The sequence below is a fragment of the Aspergillus uvarum genome (assembly GCF_003184745.1).
Source record: "Aspergillus uvarum CBS 121591 unplaced genomic scaffold BO82scaffold_14, whole genome shotgun sequence".
NCBI lineage: Eukaryota > Fungi > Ascomycota > Eurotiomycetes > Eurotiales > Aspergillaceae > Aspergillus > Aspergillus uvarum.
In genome coordinates this window covers 440,660-457,060 of record NW_020291311.1, presented here as the reverse complement: position 1 = coordinate 457,060, position 16,401 = coordinate 440,660, and the positions used below count along the sequence as shown (strand labels likewise).

General features: G+C 52.3%; 3 protein-coding genes across 3 annotated transcripts; 2 read left to right on the top strand and 1 right to left on the bottom strand.

Moving 5' to 3' along the window:
* Nucleotides 1-204: 204 nt before the first annotated feature.
* Nucleotides 205-1,507, top strand: BO82DRAFT_430678 (uncharacterized protein; the record flags this gene model as incomplete). The annotated part of the gene is made up of 6 exons (XM_025640635.1): nt 205-266; nt 389-420; nt 478-493; nt 648-735; nt 849-908; nt 1,478-1,507. The coding sequence occupies 6 exons, from the start codon at nt 205-207 to the stop codon at nt 1,505-1,507; spliced, it is 288 nt and encodes a 95-aa protein (XP_025494071.1).
* Nucleotides 1,508-1,509: 2 nt separating this feature from the next.
* BO82DRAFT_352611 (uncharacterized protein) lies at nt 1,510-2,265 on the top strand (the record flags this gene model as incomplete). The annotated part of the gene is made up of 1 exon (XM_025634740.1): nt 1,510-2,265. A coding segment is annotated over exon 1 (214 nt), but the record flags the coding sequence as incomplete, so codon positions are not given.
* A 56-nt stretch (nt 2,266-2,321) lies between these two features.
* Nucleotides 2,322-16,091, bottom strand: BO82DRAFT_305978 (dynein heavy chain). The gene is made up of 3 exons (XM_025632239.1): nt 15,540-16,091; nt 3,162-15,466; nt 2,322-3,109 (listed from the first exon to the last, which is right to left on the bottom strand). The coding sequence occupies exons 1-3, from the start codon at nt 15,823-15,825 to the stop codon at nt 2,654-2,656; spliced, it is 13,047 nt and encodes a 4,348-aa protein (XP_025494069.1). The 5' UTR covers nt 15,826-16,091; the 3' UTR covers nt 2,322-2,653.
* Nucleotides 16,092-16,401: the final 310 nt, after the last annotated feature.

The following is a 16,401-nucleotide window of genomic DNA, read 5'->3' as shown; positions in this document are numbered from 1 at the left end:
CAACGCCGAGACTTCCCCTCGACGACATAATCATCGCAGCACAACACTTCACCAGATTTCTCCTCGCTGTAGATCTTCAACTTCATCTTCACCCTCATGTTGTTGTTGTTGTTGTTGTTGTTCACATCCTCTTAGTCCAAACCCCCGAAAGCATTTCCTTCACATCACCCCTGCTAGTCAAGATCACGTCTGCCATTATTCAAGATGGATGTTAATCGCCTGGCAGAAAGTAAGCATCGGGCATTTATGCCCCGTCGCCGATTCCGGTATGCTTTATGTCTTCGCCTTGCTTGCTTCTGTCTTCAACTCTAGCTGCTGTAGTTGTCTACAGTACAGCCAGTGCCAATCCCCAGCTAAACGGCCACTAACCTCACTCTCAACGTCACAGTAAGTTGGCTCGAGACAATATCCAGGGTGTTAGTAAGTTTTCTCTTGCTGCAAGTTACAAGATGAGACCTCCAAACTAACAGAACTCAGCTCGTCCGGCGATCCGGTATGCATCCTCCTCTTTCTTACCTTGCAACCGCAACACGAGTCTCAGCTTGCTCAGCAGCATCCAATCACCCAAGCTAGTCTTGAAACCTTGAAACCTTGAGACAATCCAATTACCCTGGGCCAAACCACAAACTAACCCACTCCCATCTTAGCCGCCTCGCCCGCCGCGGTGGCGTTTATCGCATGGGCAATGAGATCTACGAGGAAGCGCGCAGGGCCCTCAAAGACAGACTGACCGAGGTAAGCCCAGCCCACACTCTTCCAAGCCTCAACCCCCAATCAACCCATGATACGAATCACCGGCTCCATAAACCCATAACTTTGATCTCACCCAATCTAACTTTCACTTCAAGATCATCCGGCGCATCGTGCACGTCATGGATAGCGGCACCACTCCTGGCCATGAACGTAAGGTGAGATTTCCCCCTTTCTTATCATCTGATTTCACCTTACCCCGGGGAAGAGAGGAGAGGAGAGGGCCCTGACCTCACCCTCACTCATACACTCACTCACACACTCACCTGCACTGTCCTCTGTATCACCCATATCTACCCCCAAGTCTTGGTTCTATCTATCTTCCCTTGAATCAGATACTCGAAGCATACAGTCCACCCACATCCACTAACAAAAGTACTGGATAATAGGTCGTGACAACCAGAGACGTACGTCCCTGTCCCCTGTCCCCTGTCCCCATTTCCCTCGACTCTCCCCTTCTACAAGATAATGCAGCATCCCGACTGTTTTCAGCACAACTGGCAAACCGACCCAATCAGACAGCGAACCCCGGGATGAGGAAACTAACACCGCTAACTGATATATTATACTATATAGGTGACTTTCGTGCTCAATCAGGTGAGCAACCACCCTTCCAACCCCAACCTCCCCACCCCGCTTCCCACCCCGATCCAATGCCCATCCCCATGCCCATCCCAACCCCATCAGACTCGAACCCATAACAGAGCCAACTAACAACGAGAAAAAGATGGGCAGCCCGATATACGGGTTCCAGTAGCGCCCCTCCCCCCCCCCCGGCGGCATCTCCCCTCGAAAACCGAAACAAATCGCCTCGCCCTTACGCTTAGAGCTCCTGCTATTCACTCAATTGCACATACAGCACAGTACCTGGCTTAAAGACCGAATTACTCTTGCCTTCACCCAACTTGTGCGGTGGATACATACATACCCTCATCCATACCCTCAGAAACCATCCGATACCTTCTCTTTGAAGTGAACACCCTGGATTTGAATCCCTAAACTACCGCGGGATATTGTGTTTTGAACCTGGAGAGCTAGGGTTCATCATAGCTTGGTCTACGGTCTTGATTACGTTCCTGTCATTATTCTGGGGTTATTCTATCTCGGGGCATGTGGGAGGTGGGGTTGGTTGGTTGGTTGTTTGCTTTGCTGTGCGGTGCAGGGCTTGGGCTGGTTTGGATTTGGTTTGGGTTGGGTTGGTTCGGTTTGTCCGGTGCGGTGCGGTGCGGTGCGGTGCGGTGCGGTGCAGCGGTGCAGCGGTGCTTGGTGGTGTGTTGTGTTGAACAATCGGCCTTCTGGTGGGGTGACTTTGTCTGGTCTGTGAAATGATGGAATGATGGTGATGGCATGTATCTGTACCTGGTTACATTGAATGGGTTGGTGGCTTTACTTCTGGAGGATCACGGGGATGAGGGATTGATCGGATGGCTGTTTCTCTGGGAGTGATCCTGTGTTGTTATTTGTCGATGCAACATCTTGCAGTCAACTGGTGATAGTGAGACGAATGGTAGTCCGGCTTGACCATACACTGAATTCCTCCATGGTAAATGCTACTGTTGGTGGGTAGGCTGCAACCTACGCAACTAATCATTATCTAGACCACATCTTTCCTAAGCATACAATATAATATTTCGTACACGTTCGTCTAGACCACAAATACTCTGAACCATACAATATAGTAATCCGTACAAGTCCAAAATACAACCAACCCACTCGATACCGACCTATTTACCCCGCCTCTAGGGTACCCTAGTCCACTAAACAAGTAAAGTAAGAAGACAAGAATAGAACAGACCAGACTACTCCCTCACAGAGCAGAGTAAGTCAAACAAACACAATCAAATCCCCTTCCCCATTTGTCACTACTTCTAGGGTGTCCCCCCAACCACTCCCCCGCCCCAAACTAAGCAGACTCAATCATCAACTGCTCCCCCTCATCCAACAAAGTCGTCACCTTCGCAAGATCGGAGATCATCTTGCGGCCGTGGCCCACCAGCAGCAGCTTCTCCGCGTTTGCCGGCAGACCCAGGTAGGTCGGCGGCTCGCGCTCGGGGAGCTTGTTGACCCAGTCAACGAAGTCGCGGACGCTGGTGCCGCCGGGCAACGTCAAGCTGTCGCTGGGACTATCGCCCACCCCGGCGACAATCTTGTGCTCGTCCTCGAAGGCGGCCGGGGTGAGGAGGCTGGTCACCAGCGCCTCCAGCTGCGCGAAGTCCCCTTGGTCGTCGACCTTGCCGCCGTACGTCTCCGTCACCAGGGTGCGGATCATCTCCCAGGGGAGCTTCTGCGGGGCGACGTTGGAGCGGCCCTGGGCCACGGTGTCGACCCAGTAGTCGATGATGTGTGCGGAGCATTCGTACTGTACAGGATTAGCGTGGGAGCGGGAGGAACTTCGGCAAAAAAAAACTTACGTCGCTGTCGTTGAACTCCCAGAATCCCTTCCATCCCAGATTCGGCGCATAGCGGAGTCGTTCTTGCACGACGGCATGCAGGAAGCACAGGAGCAGATAGACACGAGCCTTCTCGACCGGCGCCTTGGAGGCTCGGGTAGTCAACGAGGATAACGAGTCCTTCATGTTGGCGCGGACACCGGCGGGCTGCTCGTACATCAGAACGCGCGAGGCACGCAGAAGATTGACGGGAATCTTGGGACTGGATTCCATGGACAGGAAGAGTCGGAAATCCCTGTGCGGCTTGAGCGACTCCAGGCGTTTCTCCAGGCTCTGCAGCCAGGACGGCGCCAGGTGGACGTTCTTGACTTGGACCCAGGTGCCGGCTGCCGCCGCGTTGCTGATCGCTTTGTCGGCGCTCTGCAGACCTTCGTTCGATCCCATGGCAATGTTCGCGCAGGTAGCGTCCATCCGCTCGACAAGAGCGTCGACCTTGTAGCTCGCGTCGAAGCCAGGGCTCGAGCTCAGGGAAATGGGCGTGGTGGCGTTAACTTGCTCGACAATGTCTTTCAGATCCGTGCTTCCCTCGAATAGTTCCCGACCAAAGACAGCCTCAATGAAGCGCTCCGCAGTGGGAACAAATCTGTCCATGCGGCAGAGCTTCACCAGCAACAGTGACCGAAGCAGCTTGTCCAGGTTCTCCATGTTGTCATCCCACAAAGCAGGGATGAAGTTCTCCGCCAGCTCTTCACCAAGGAACTGGTCCCATTGCTCAGGGGAAATGCCGGGGAAGGTCGACTTGAAGATAGACATGTTGGAAATCTTGTTGAGCACCTCGTCCTTGCGCTCAGTCGCTGTAGAAAGATCCACACCCTCCAGCGACTCATCAAGGATCATATCGATCAGGCTCTTGTCCATCGGGTAGGGCGCAGCCTGAGCAAGGAGCATAGCCAATGTGATCCGGTCTTTCTGGATCAACCCAAGCGAGGTACGCTGATAGGTCGTAACGAACAGGTCCCGAAGGATGATCTGGACTCGCGCAGCATGGTCCTTCTCCTGAGCAAGACGCTTGTTCTGATACAAGACAGAGTTGAAGATATCAACAAAGAACTGCAGGGAGAACTGGTAGAAATGGTTGATATGGTGAAGCTGCTCCAGAACGGCAAAGACAGCACTGCAAGAGCGAGCAATGATGCTGTAGTTGAGGGTGATGTTCTCAACCTCTGTCATGACGCCTTCGGTCTCCAGCATCTTCTTAGAAATCTCAGCCGCCTCCTTCTTCAATGTCTCGAGCGTCTCGATAACGTTGTCATCGTCCAGGATATTGCCGCGAGACTCATTGAGCGCCTGCAGAAGTCGCTTTTCGAGTTGACGAAGATGGATCTTGAATTCTCCCTGCAATTTGACCAGATCGGTACGCCGGGCATCAACGTCAGGGCGCTCAAACTTCAGAACTTCGTTCAGAGACTGCGTCTGCAAGCTGCTCTGCGTGACAGTGAAATTGACAAAGGTTGTTCGACTGCAAACATCCGGTGGGAACGAGGCAGACGGATCTCTTGTGGAGAGGAACAATTTGAACGAAGGAGAGAAATCAATTTCTTGCTTGCCAAGTTGGATAAGCACACGGCCTCCAGTCTTCTGGTACTCCTTATTGAGGACATGGTTCAGAATGGGATCCAGGTGCTCGGCGTCCTGAATGAGAATGGGATTGCCGAAACGCAGAGCACTTTCCAATTGCTTGACAAAGGAATCGTCCAGGAAGCTCGTAACAGTGAGTTTTCTATCCGTGCTTTCTTTCTCCAAGAACTCCGTAACACGACCAGACGGGTCAATGATGAGGGGATATCTGTTGTAGCGCTTGAGAATGATGGCGTTCTCCGTGCAAAGGTCGTCAACGGGCAGCGAGTGATCCTGCCACGTCAGGCGCTCGTCGGCATTCGACAGGTACTCGGTGATGGGGTTGTGTGGCTTGAAGCCGATGCCCGACTGCTGCAGCTGATTGACCCACTCGTCGATCATGGCTTTGCGGAACTGTTGATCGTAGAAACCAGCATAGGCAAGGAAGGCTGCTGCGATGAGCACATCACCAACCAGCGTGCTGATCTGCGTCTCGAACGATTTGCTTCCCTCCTCCCATCTAATGCGTTCCGACGAGAGACTGTCCAGCAAACGAACACTGCGGTCGACCTTGAATTGCACTCGTTCCATTTCCGCCTTGATAGCCTGGGTCTCGGATATGAGTGCCGCGTATTCCTCCTTGTAGGTGGCGATACTGCTCTCAAGGTCTTTGATAGTCTTGTCGATAGTCTGGGCCTCAGCTTTGGTCTGAAGAGCCTGTTCCTCCAGCTGATCGACTTCCTCACGGAGGGGCCCAACACGGTCCAAGATCTCGGAATAATTGACCTGTGCTTCGACCCACTGCACCAAAGGACCACAAGCCTTACTAGCGCGGTTCACTCTCTCGTAGGTGAAGTCCTCCTTGGAAAGGAATTCAGCTTGCATCTTCACCCGGAGCTGCTTCGTCATCTGCTTCTCATTGTCGTAGTTCACAATGCTTGCGATGAAGTCATCTTTGCGGATGATTCCCTGGATGGTCTTCCAGCTATCGGGACGGTGGCCCAGCAGAGCGCAGACAGCTTCCAGAGCAAGCCGAACACTGGCAGGGGGGTTGCCCATGGAACGGACTTCCGTCAAATGCTGACGCTTGATATTGCTGACACTCTTCTGAGCCTCCAAGACGGCCGGTTCGGCTCGAGCAAGGTCGTTCAGGACGACCTCTTTCCGGAGTGCAACCTCTTTCTCCTGTTTCTCTAAGGCTGCTTGGACTTCGAGAGAAACAGTCTTACGCTGCTCGGCCTCTCGTTGATCGGCAACCATACGCTGCAGCTTTTCGTTGGCTTCCGTGTCTTTCTTCTCTAGCTGCGTCTTCTTCTGGGCAAGACTGGCTCGAAGATCGCGAACCTTGTCGACCGTATCGCGCAACTTCTCAAGTCCAACGTTCAAATGTCTTTGCTGCTCCTCGAGGTCCTCTCGCTTCTCATTGAAAAGTTTGACGTATTGGGCGACGAAATCGAGGTAGTGGCGAGGAGTCAGATACGTAGTCCGATCTTGCTGCTTCTGCAAGCGCTGGTTGAATCGTTGCAGCGAGTAGTGGATGAACACCATAGAGTTGACAACCGCATCCCGATGAGAGGCAGGTAGGCTGAGCTCGCGATAAGCAACAGGAATGCTGTCCGGGGCAACAAAGTTGGGCTTGTCTAAGTCGACCGACTGCGTGAGTTCAGAACCAACTTGGAAGAGAGCCTGGTCCGACCAGTCGCCCATCCAGTTGAGAACGCATCTGTTGAACAGCGCGGGACTTGTTGCAGCTTTGGACGACAATCCTTCCTCTGGCGGGTTCATGGTAAACACGACGTGAAGGTTCTTGACGATCTGCTGCGTGAACCACTTGTACAATTCTTCCTGGCTGTCGAGAAGAAGACCTTGCCGCTGTGCACCCTCCTTACAGGCTGTCATCAAGGAGGAGAATTCATCACCCTCGAAGAGACCCGGAACCTCGGCGTTGGCAAGAAGAGTGTTCATACGTTCGAGGAAACCCGAGTCGAGGACGTTTGCTTCGTCCATGATGAAACAGATCTTCTCACCCCTGCAACCTGCGCGGCGAAGAACAGTCCGAAGGTCATCGTCAAAATCTTCAGAAGAGTACTTTCCATGCACCTTGATTTGAAACACCTTCAAACCATTCATCCACGCAACAAAACGTGAGAGTGTGGTCTTACCACTACCACTGACACCGATGAGAATGAGATGGCCCTGAGGCTGACGGAACACTCGGTCAATGCGCAAGGCATGCTCCAGGACGTCATTGAACAAAACGAGAGGCACGTCAACTTCTTCCTCACAGAATGTCTTGAGACGTGCCTTAACAAAGTCACGCAGGCGCTCTTGCTCAACTGGAACATAGTTCTTGGAGAGCCAGTTGGAGAACAAAATCGGGCCCTTCAGCGCTTGCTCTTCGTCGATTGTGGGGAAGTTGTCGAGCGCGATACGGCGCACCGCGTCCGCAGTCCAGCTTCTTTCTTCCTCAGTTACAAGTCGATCCTGGAAGAGACGCAACGCTTCGTGTGCCCAGATCCGAACCAGACCCTCGACGGAAAGTGTTTCGAGCGGTTTAATAGCTTCGTAAACACCACGAACCCATCTGGTAAGTTCACGCGGCGAGTAAACGTAGTGGGGTTGGTCCTGGGGCGTGAACCTGGTCTGCGACTCGAGGTAGAATCGAACCATGGCCTTTGTGAGTGATTCGGAGTACCCGCGCAACAAAGGAAGAATCTTGAGGATTGCAGAGTTGAAGGTTCCATAGATCTGCATGAGCGAGATCTCGCCAGGGTAGTCGACCATGATAAGGGGAGCGTGACGCAAGAAACGTTCAGCCATGGGGGTACGTCCTGCATCGGTGGGAGGGTTACAGGCGCCGACAAACTGAATGCGATCGAGGGTGACCCATGTTTTGTCTGAGGTCCTCCAGAAGCCATTTTGCTCCACAAGCTGGCGAAGGAAGGAAATCGCACGCTGGGTTCCATATCTGTCAGGGGCAGGCAAGTTGATCTCATCACAGAAGATGACCAGCCAGCGGCCAATCTGGTTCGGAGACATGACAACACCATTGAGAGTCTTCTTATATTCACAGTACTGCTCGAAGGTCTTGATCAACAGATCAGGAGTAGTCGCGCTGGAGAAGTTGAGGCCAACAACCTCCATATTCGGCAGCTTTCGAAGGGCAGCGAACAGTGTCATGGTTTTACCGGAACCTGGAGGACCACACAGCAACAAGGGCTTGTGCTCCGCGAGCCAGGAGTACAGAACATCTTCATGGCGAACAGTATCCACAGTAGGAATAACCACATCGGTTTGGGTGATGGAATGCGTGTTGATCTCCACGGAGGGCACTTGTGATTGCCAGCTTGCCCACTCGGCCTTTGGCAGGGTAATATCAAAATCGATGATAGACGACGTTCCGTCAGGCGGAAGATCAGTTGTCGTCAACGCAGACACAAACTGACCAAAGGCTTTGCGGTCAACCAGCGGGCAGTCACCTGTGAAAGACCACACAAGCGCAAGGAGAAGCTTCTTCGAGATGTAGGCCTCAATCTGCTCAGAGTCCAAGGGGAAATCAACGTGTTGGATATTGTACTCGAGAATATTCCGACAGGCCTTGTTGAGAAGACTGAACAGAGTGTTCAGTGCACGGATACTGGTGAATTCCATGATGTGATTGTAGTTCTTAGCTTCGTCGAGAGACTTCAAGACAAGCTCATCAGTCTGCAGCAGATGTTTGAGAATGTTAGAAAGCATCTCCTGAGCATCCTGTGTCTTGATGGCAGCCTGGCCTGCGGGAGCACTGTCATCGTCCAGATCCTCGAAGGTTCGGGTTCTGAGCGACTCAACATAGTTCGAAATCATCATCGAAGGAGTAACGGTGTCGTCGTTGAACCAGACCATACCGCAACGACTGACCGTGGCCAAAGTCGCGTACTTCAAGCTTTCGACTTCAAACATGATACGAACATTCGGTGGCAGGTTGAGGCGCTCTCCGTTGGGGAGTGTCAGGAGCTTGTTGTCATCCAGGACACTGTTCAAGTTCTCTACCCACTCCGGATCAACATCACCATCGAAAACAATCCAGTGACGCTTCGCATCTTCACCTCGAAGGTTGTCCACGATCTTTCTAAGAATACCAGTGAAGAGACCGTCGGTCCACTCCCTAGTGGTCGGATCTAAGCTACCATAAAGTGCTTCCTTGGACATGACCTTGGAGTCAATAATGTGAGAAACGCTTTCGACGTTTTCGATGCGTTGAAGAGCCTGCAGCAGAATCTTCCATGCAGCAGATTTACCGGACCCCGACTTACCCACCATCATCACACCGTGATGGATACTCTGGATCTGGAAGAGCTGCAGGGCCTTTGTAATCCACATCTCGCTGTCGACATAGTGTTGCTCGTTGGCGATTTCACGAACGGCTGCGGTGAGCTTTTCATAGTTGGCAGGCACGTATTCGACTCCTGCGAAGTCTTGCCTCTGGATATCCAGCATTCTGTCGACATCCTCACGGACCAGCTTCGGGGCAATCGTTTCGCGCAGACTCTGAACAATGATCTGTGGCTCAATGATCTCATCAGGCCCCAGATCACCATCCGAATTGGCTATTCTGGTACGCTTGAGACCTCCTGAACTGACCAAGACACTCTTGAGGGCACGCAGACCGAAATCGTAGTGAGCCTGCTTGGACAACTGCGAGGAACAGTGGTCAAAGAAGGGAACGGTCTGTTTCGATAGACGCTTGGCTTGCTTGAAGCCTTGAGAGAAAAGCATCACCTCTGTAATCAATTCCTTGTCTGGCTTGGACATAGCGACGCTCCGGAAGAGTTTCTTCAAGTTGTCCGGGAGGTTGGAACGTCCTGCATATCCAGGGTTCATGGTGATGAAAATACCAGTGTTGGGATTGACGGAAAGACGCCTACCGACCAGCTCTATCTGGGCCTTGTCGTCCTCTTCACCAGTCCGGAGACCGATCTGGATATTCTGAATCTGCTGAGATACGGCCGACAGAATTCTCTCTTCGAGACGGTTGAACTCATCAAAACAGCCCCAGGCACCGACTTGACAGATACCCAAGAAGATGCGACCCATGGCCTGGAAATCGAAAGTGTCATCACAGCAGAAAACGAGAGTGAATCTTCCAAGCTGGAGGCCAAGTGCTTTAACGGACTCAGTTTTTCCTGTACCTGCAGGACCGTAAGGAGAACCGCCCAGTCTTTGACACAGAGCCTGGGTGAGGGTAAGGAAACAACGATCGGTAAGAGGAGTGCGGACAAGCCGTTCAGGAACACCCAGATATTCGAAACCATAGTTCAGCTTAGCATTGGCCATGTGAACATACAATCTCTGGAGGAAGTCTCCTTCAGCATGATAGACGTAGCGCATCTGGAGGAGCCACAGGTAGTGGGTCGGTGTGGAAGCATTCATGGAGATGAGTTTAGAGATGACATCTCGTTGGTGGACGAATTCCGTGATCATGTGCTCACACTTTTTTCTGGTGATGCCATCCAGCTCGCCAAGGACTGTGGCGGCCAACAGCTCCAATACTCGGACTTGAGAATCGAACAATGCGGGCAGATTGCTTCCACCGCTCTCCAAGGATCTCTGGGCAGCACTGGTCCACACAACCTGACTGGCAAGAACCACTATTTGTGCTGGATAGTTGGCCAGGAAATCATTAAAGGCAGTGTGATCAACTTCCGGAGCATTATACAGCGGTTCAAACTGCTCCACAGCTTCCGCCAGAAGCTCGGCAAGGGTCAACTTCATGTTGCTCTCAATAGCACTGAGCCAGTCGTTGATCCTAGGCGTCTTGACCAGGTTAATCTCCTTTTTGAGTCGAACTTCCTCGCCTTCCTTGGAGGTAAAACCAATGATGTTGTTGTCATCGTCCATCAGGACACCTGAGAGACCGGCAAACATCTTCTTGAAGTGTTTTGCGACGCGGAAAATGTCGTTGGAGTTACCGATAATCTCGAGCAGATCCTCGTCACCAACGAAGTAGAAACGAGGGAAGGACACACGCTCCCGCTCAAGATACTCTCCCAGAGCCTTTTGGATTTTGTTCAGCAGCTCAGCCAAACGTTCGAGAGACTTTTGTACACCATTGATAGCAAGGACATCTAGCACGAAGGGCGACTTGTAGACCTTCTTCATGACGGCGAAGAATTCAGAGTTGATGTTCTGGAAGCGACTAGATTCGAGTGGCAGCAGGTGCTTGATATCTGCATTACCAGTGAAAACACCCTCAAGGTAAACCCACTGTCTCTGAACATCGATCCAGACGTCAAAAAGAACATGAACTCTGTTAAGCTTGTCCTCCCAAGAGGAGGCTTCCTCCTCAAACTCCTTGTAGTAGGGAGAATGCTTCATTGCCTGGAGAGAGTTCAAATTCTCGCTACATTTGGCAAACAAGTCGTCGAAGCCACGAATGAGACGGCATTTGTTCTGGTAGTTGACAAGGTCGAGGGAGTAGTTCTGCCATGTTTCGCGAACCGACTTCAGGAACTCTTCCAGTGCCATCTCACCCTGTGCTTGAGCGATGATATTACGGATAATGGTCTCGCTAGCCGCAAGCTGAAGATCCCACACATCTCCAAGGGTCAGTGAAACGAGTGAGAACCTCTTGCCTGGTTTCAATGCCTTGTAGATCTTATGCCAGTGTCTCTCGCGAACGGCCTCAGACTTCATGTCCGAGAGCAAGGGGTTCACTTTGAGGAGCTGGCGAAGAACATTCTGGATGTGTTCAAAAGCTGCGTATTGGCGCATGCGACTAGGCATCTCCTTTGTCATCTTGATCAATCCATCAATGGATTGACGAAGTTTTCTCGGCTGCACACTAGTCCAGAGCATGTCTCTTAAGTCGTTAAGGCTCTTCCAAATGGTCGACAGAGCTGCCCAAACAGACATGAAATCTTGCACCTCTTCCAAAATGGCGGGTAACGCAGACTCTGCGCCTGCTGGAAGGTCGAGAGCCTCCTTCGCTTTCGAAACCATCTCATACTCGGACTGTAGAGACTCGAGGCGAGACTGGAACGAGCTCAGCGTGCGAGACGCTTCTTCGGGCGGGATTGTACCGGACACGGGCTTCTCTTCGTTCCACTGGCTGATGACTTCTGTGATCTTGTCGCCAATAACCTTGTCTTCGGCCGCAATCTTCGCACGTAGTCCTTCGGTTTGGTCCTGGACGATTTTGCTCTTCCGCATAAGGAGTTCGTTCAAGGCTTGCCATTCGCCATCAACGTTTTCAACGTGAAGCCAATCGCTAGGGAACTGATAGCGCTGCCGAGCAAGTGTGGCTTGACCTTGACGGAAAAGATCGACCTCTGGTTCCCAGACCTTGGCTTTGCGCTTGCACTGCTGAACAATGGTAATGAAAGAGACAGCGTGGGCCGTAGAGGCTGCCTCCAGAGTTTGTCCTTCCAGATCCCTGCGGGCAGCAGCGATCTCAGAATGAATCTCCCTCATTCGGCCTCCAAGCTTAGATCCAAACTTGAGCAGGATCTCGTGCTGCCATTGATCATACTTGGAGTTCACTCGCGTCTGGACTTGTTCGTAGTCAATCTTAATGTTCCCGAATGACCGGCTCACTTCCGAGGTATCGAAGGTAGCACGGCTCTTTCGAATCTCTTGAAGGAGCTGCAACCATTGAGACAGGTCATCGCCGAGGATATCATAGACTTGTTCTGACTGCAAGTCCCACAGGGACTGGAATTGCAGCCATTTGTCCACGTACGCCGAAACATCCTTCAGCCTCGACTCAATGGCGTTGTAGACCTGGTTCAATTCATTGGTGCAATGTTGGGGAAGAGTAGCAAAGCAAGCCTCAGAGAGCTGAATCTTCTGCACATCAATCGAAATCTGGTATCTAGATGATTTAATCTTCTCAAGATTGCAGATGACACCAAGCCAATTGTCAAAATGAGCGAACCAGCTGGCGCGGGCATACTGCAGAGGCGGGTCAAGGTGGAGAACCTGATTGCGCATGGAGATCTCGTGCACCAGGCCGGGGAACTCGATGCTGTACAAAGAGGCTTCATTTTCACCAGTCTGTACACCACTGGAGATTTGCATGGTGTGGTGACTGTCCGTTGCGTCCTGGAACGAGAGAATCCATTCGCGTATGGCACGATGGAGACGCTCGCGCAGGATCAATTCAATCTTGTGGTTCAAATTGGCGACCCAGTATCCAAGGTTCACATAGTTCTCCAGGTTCAGCTTGTCGACTGCAACCTGGATAGCATCCAGGCGTTGTCTGAACGCAGTAGCATCATAAGGACAGGTCTTCAGCTCATGAATTGCCTTTTGGATACTTTCATTGATCGAAGCCAGGACGGCTGTCTTGGACTGAAGTACGGATGCAGACCCTGCGAACTCACGGACGAACTGGACATGCTTGCTTTCTCCCCTGGTTGGGATGGCTGTCTCAATAGCTCCGTTGGCCAACGCAGACTGTTTAACATGAAGCTCATATGAGTGGACAAACGATTCCCATCGTAGGGGAACACCCTTGATGATCATGGTTTGAGCGTCATTCACGTATCCATTCAACAGGATTGCAACATCGGTCATGGTCATAATCGAGCGATTTGTTTGTAGCAGGGTGCGGACACTCTCCATCAGGCTGATGGCATACGGGTAGACGCGCTTGGCTTCTTTGGAAATGTTGCTGACCGCATGGGGAACTTGAAAATTAAGCCAGATAAGGTTTCTTACTTCCTTGAACAAGGCAATGATCTGGGCATCGAAATTGACAGTAAGTTCCAGCGTGTTTCCAGCAGCACGGTTGCGCACAATGTTGAAGAGGCGGCCCGAAATGGTGATGTGCCGCCGTTGTACATCGTGAAGCCAAGACTCAAAGACCGGGCGCGTATCCAGCTTCTTGCGGAACAGATTACTCTCAGCCTGGAGCTTCTGGCCCTCAGAGTGCAGGTGCCAATCTTCTCCAAGCACGTTCTCGACCTTGCGCATGTATCCGTCTAATTGACGCTCGATCTGCCGCGCCCAGACAATGGCACCCGCAACAGGGGGCATATCGCGCAATTGCGCCATTGCATGTGCTTCTGAGTGACCATATTGTTGCTTAAACCGCTCATGCAAGGACGAGATATCTTGTTTAACATTTTCAATGAGCTGAGTCTGGTACTCGCCGATAGCACCGCGGATCTTGGGGCGGACGAGGAGAGCATTGAACTTGGAGAAGACACGGAACATCTCGTTGGCGTTCTTTGCAGTGGCCAGACGGTCTCGAAGACGGGCTATGATAGAGTTCTCGACACGGGACGTACGCTCATTGTAAGCGATCTCTTCTTTAATCCACTGTTGGGTGCCAAAAGGAGAGACGTCCAACACGTCAACATTCTTCAAGGCTGCGTAAGCTTGAGCGACTTCTTCAACAGCATCAACATCGCCAATCTCCTCGACGATGACGGCTCCATCAGAACCAGCTCCGGCAGCCGCATCCCCAGCAGAAGTTGTCTTTGGACCGAGGACGTTAACGATTGTGCGTTGAAGCTGCTCATGATTGACTCTAAAGGTGTTGATATACTTCAATCGTTCTTGGGTCTTCTCGTGGCGCGCGGCGATCTTGATCGGAATGAACTTTTCATTGCGGCGACGAGTAGACTCACGGGCAACATTGGTGAACTCTTTCAGGTTTTCATCCCAGGTTCGCCAGATGGCGCCGGCCGTCTTCATCAACGATCGAAACTCGCGGTAATCGAGATGGAGGATTGTACGGCCGTGTAGCAGGGAATGAATCACATTGTCAAGGTCTCCAGAGATAGCTTCCACCAAGGAAAGTGCGCGCTTAATGGGATAGGGGCAGATCTTCAACTTCTTGTTCAGGTGGTTAAAGATCAAGTTCAAAGATTCCTGAACTTTCTGCAATGTGGTTGCCGACAGCAACTCGTCTAGAGGAAAGTCCCGCATAAGCTGGTTGTATTTCTGAACCAGATCGGTCGCTTCGCGCAAGCCCGTGTCCGCGACGAAACTGAGAGTCGCTTGGTAACGCTTCGCATGGCGCAGAATGTCCATCGTCAACTGAACGCCGTCGCCGCGCAGCTGAGCTTCGATACCTTCGAGAGCAGTTTCCATCGACAGCCAGAAGTTGATCTCTTGAGCTGCAGACCCGCTATCGGCATCACGAGACATCTTGGTGATGGTCTGAATCGACCGAATCCAGCCGTTGACGTTGTTCTGGATACTGTTGATGAAAGCGCTGCTCTCCAGTATCGTCGGGCTGATCAACTCCACCGAAGGTCTGACTCCGCGCTTTTCTGCCTCGAGCAGCGCCCCCTGAACCACCTCATGGAGCGGCAGGTTCAAGGCGGGGATCTCGACATTCTGCTGCAAATGCTGAAGCCCGAGTTCCAGCTCCGCGAATTTCTTCTTGGTGCCAGGAACCCCAGTCTTCACCTCCGTATCCGTCCGGGGCTTCGATCCACTCGCGACGTCCTGGGTGCGGGTATAAGCTTCGAAGTAAGGACTGAGCGCGTGGCGAAGCAGCAGGTGTAGGATCTCGTAGGGCGAAAGGGCGTTGCTCTGCTGAGCGGGGTCGGTACTCGAGGAAGCCACACCCGGAAGGTTTAAGACCTGGATCTGCGCCGAGATGGGAAGCGAGGAATCGATGGCCGCGGGCCGCTTGATAAAGGCGACGGAGGCGACGGTTGTCGGGGCGGACGAGATTTCGGCGGCGAGGCTGTACACGTACTGACTTGACGATTCTGCGCAGTTGAAAGATGATTCTTTAGTTAGCTGGTTGATCGCAAAGGCATGGTGTCCAAGGAGAGTGCGTACCCTCGTCAACGTCGGCCCCGTTGGCCTCTCCAGCGGCCACCAGGTCTTTCTGCACATAGAGAGCGACCTGCGACTCTGAGGCAAACCGGGTGCAGCGCTGCACAGTCTCATTGTATTTGGCCTCGGACAGCAAGCTTCCGGTGCTTTCCAGCTCAGTTTTCAGAGCGCCCAGAGTCACCTGCAACACACCGATCAGATACTGGATGACAGCACTTGGATCCACCAAAGCTGTCGTCTGCGCCGATGGCGGGGCCCCGTTTGAGACCTCCGCACTGGCAACCTCCATATCTGTAACTCCTTATGTACAACGATGCGCGAATATCATAGAGGTTGGAGGAGAGGTTTTGTTCTTGTTGTTGGTTCGGGGAAAGAGGAGGGAGGGGAGCGGGAGAAGTTGCGGATTTGTTGACACCAGAAAGTCGCGGTATCGGTTCGGGTGCGCGGAATCAACCCAAGCTCTAGGTATAGTCGGAACCAGGAAGACCACAGCAGGAAAATGAGCGGTAGAACGAATGAAGCGAGCTAAAAGTGAGGAAATGAAGTGAGAAGCTGTATGTTCAGGGGTTCATAGAAAGGATTTGTAGGTAGTATGATAATCTCCAAAGAAGATCTTCCGATCGGGCTCAGCTTTCAGTTTAGTTGTGGTCCCAGGCACTTTTTTCCCAACCAGCGGACGCGGGTTGGAGAACAACAGCGGGAGGGACTTAGTCTAAGGTCAGACCGTCAGTTGGTAAGCCTGAAGGAAGGGAACTTCAGGGGGCATGCCTGCCACCTTCCCTATTTAGGATTAGCCGCTCCGTGCCCCAGCTCTTGCCTACCACGGATCTGCACGCGCAGTCTAGACTGCCTACGGAGTACACCA

Bases quoted from the DNA above. Each gene is read 5' to 3' on its own strand.
- BO82DRAFT_305978 (XM_025632239.1), bottom strand. From the start codon at position 15,825: ATGGAGGTTGCCAGTGCGGAGGTCTCAAACGGGGCCCCGCCATCGGCG. The intron at 15,467-15,539 runs GTACGCACTCTC...TCAACTGCGCAG, and splicing joins CGGGGCCGACGTTGACGAGG to AATCGTCAAGTCAGTACGTG. The intron at 3,110-3,161 runs GTAAGTTTTTTT...AATCCTGTACAG, and splicing joins GGGAGTTCAACGACAGCGAC to TACGAATGCTCCGCACACAT.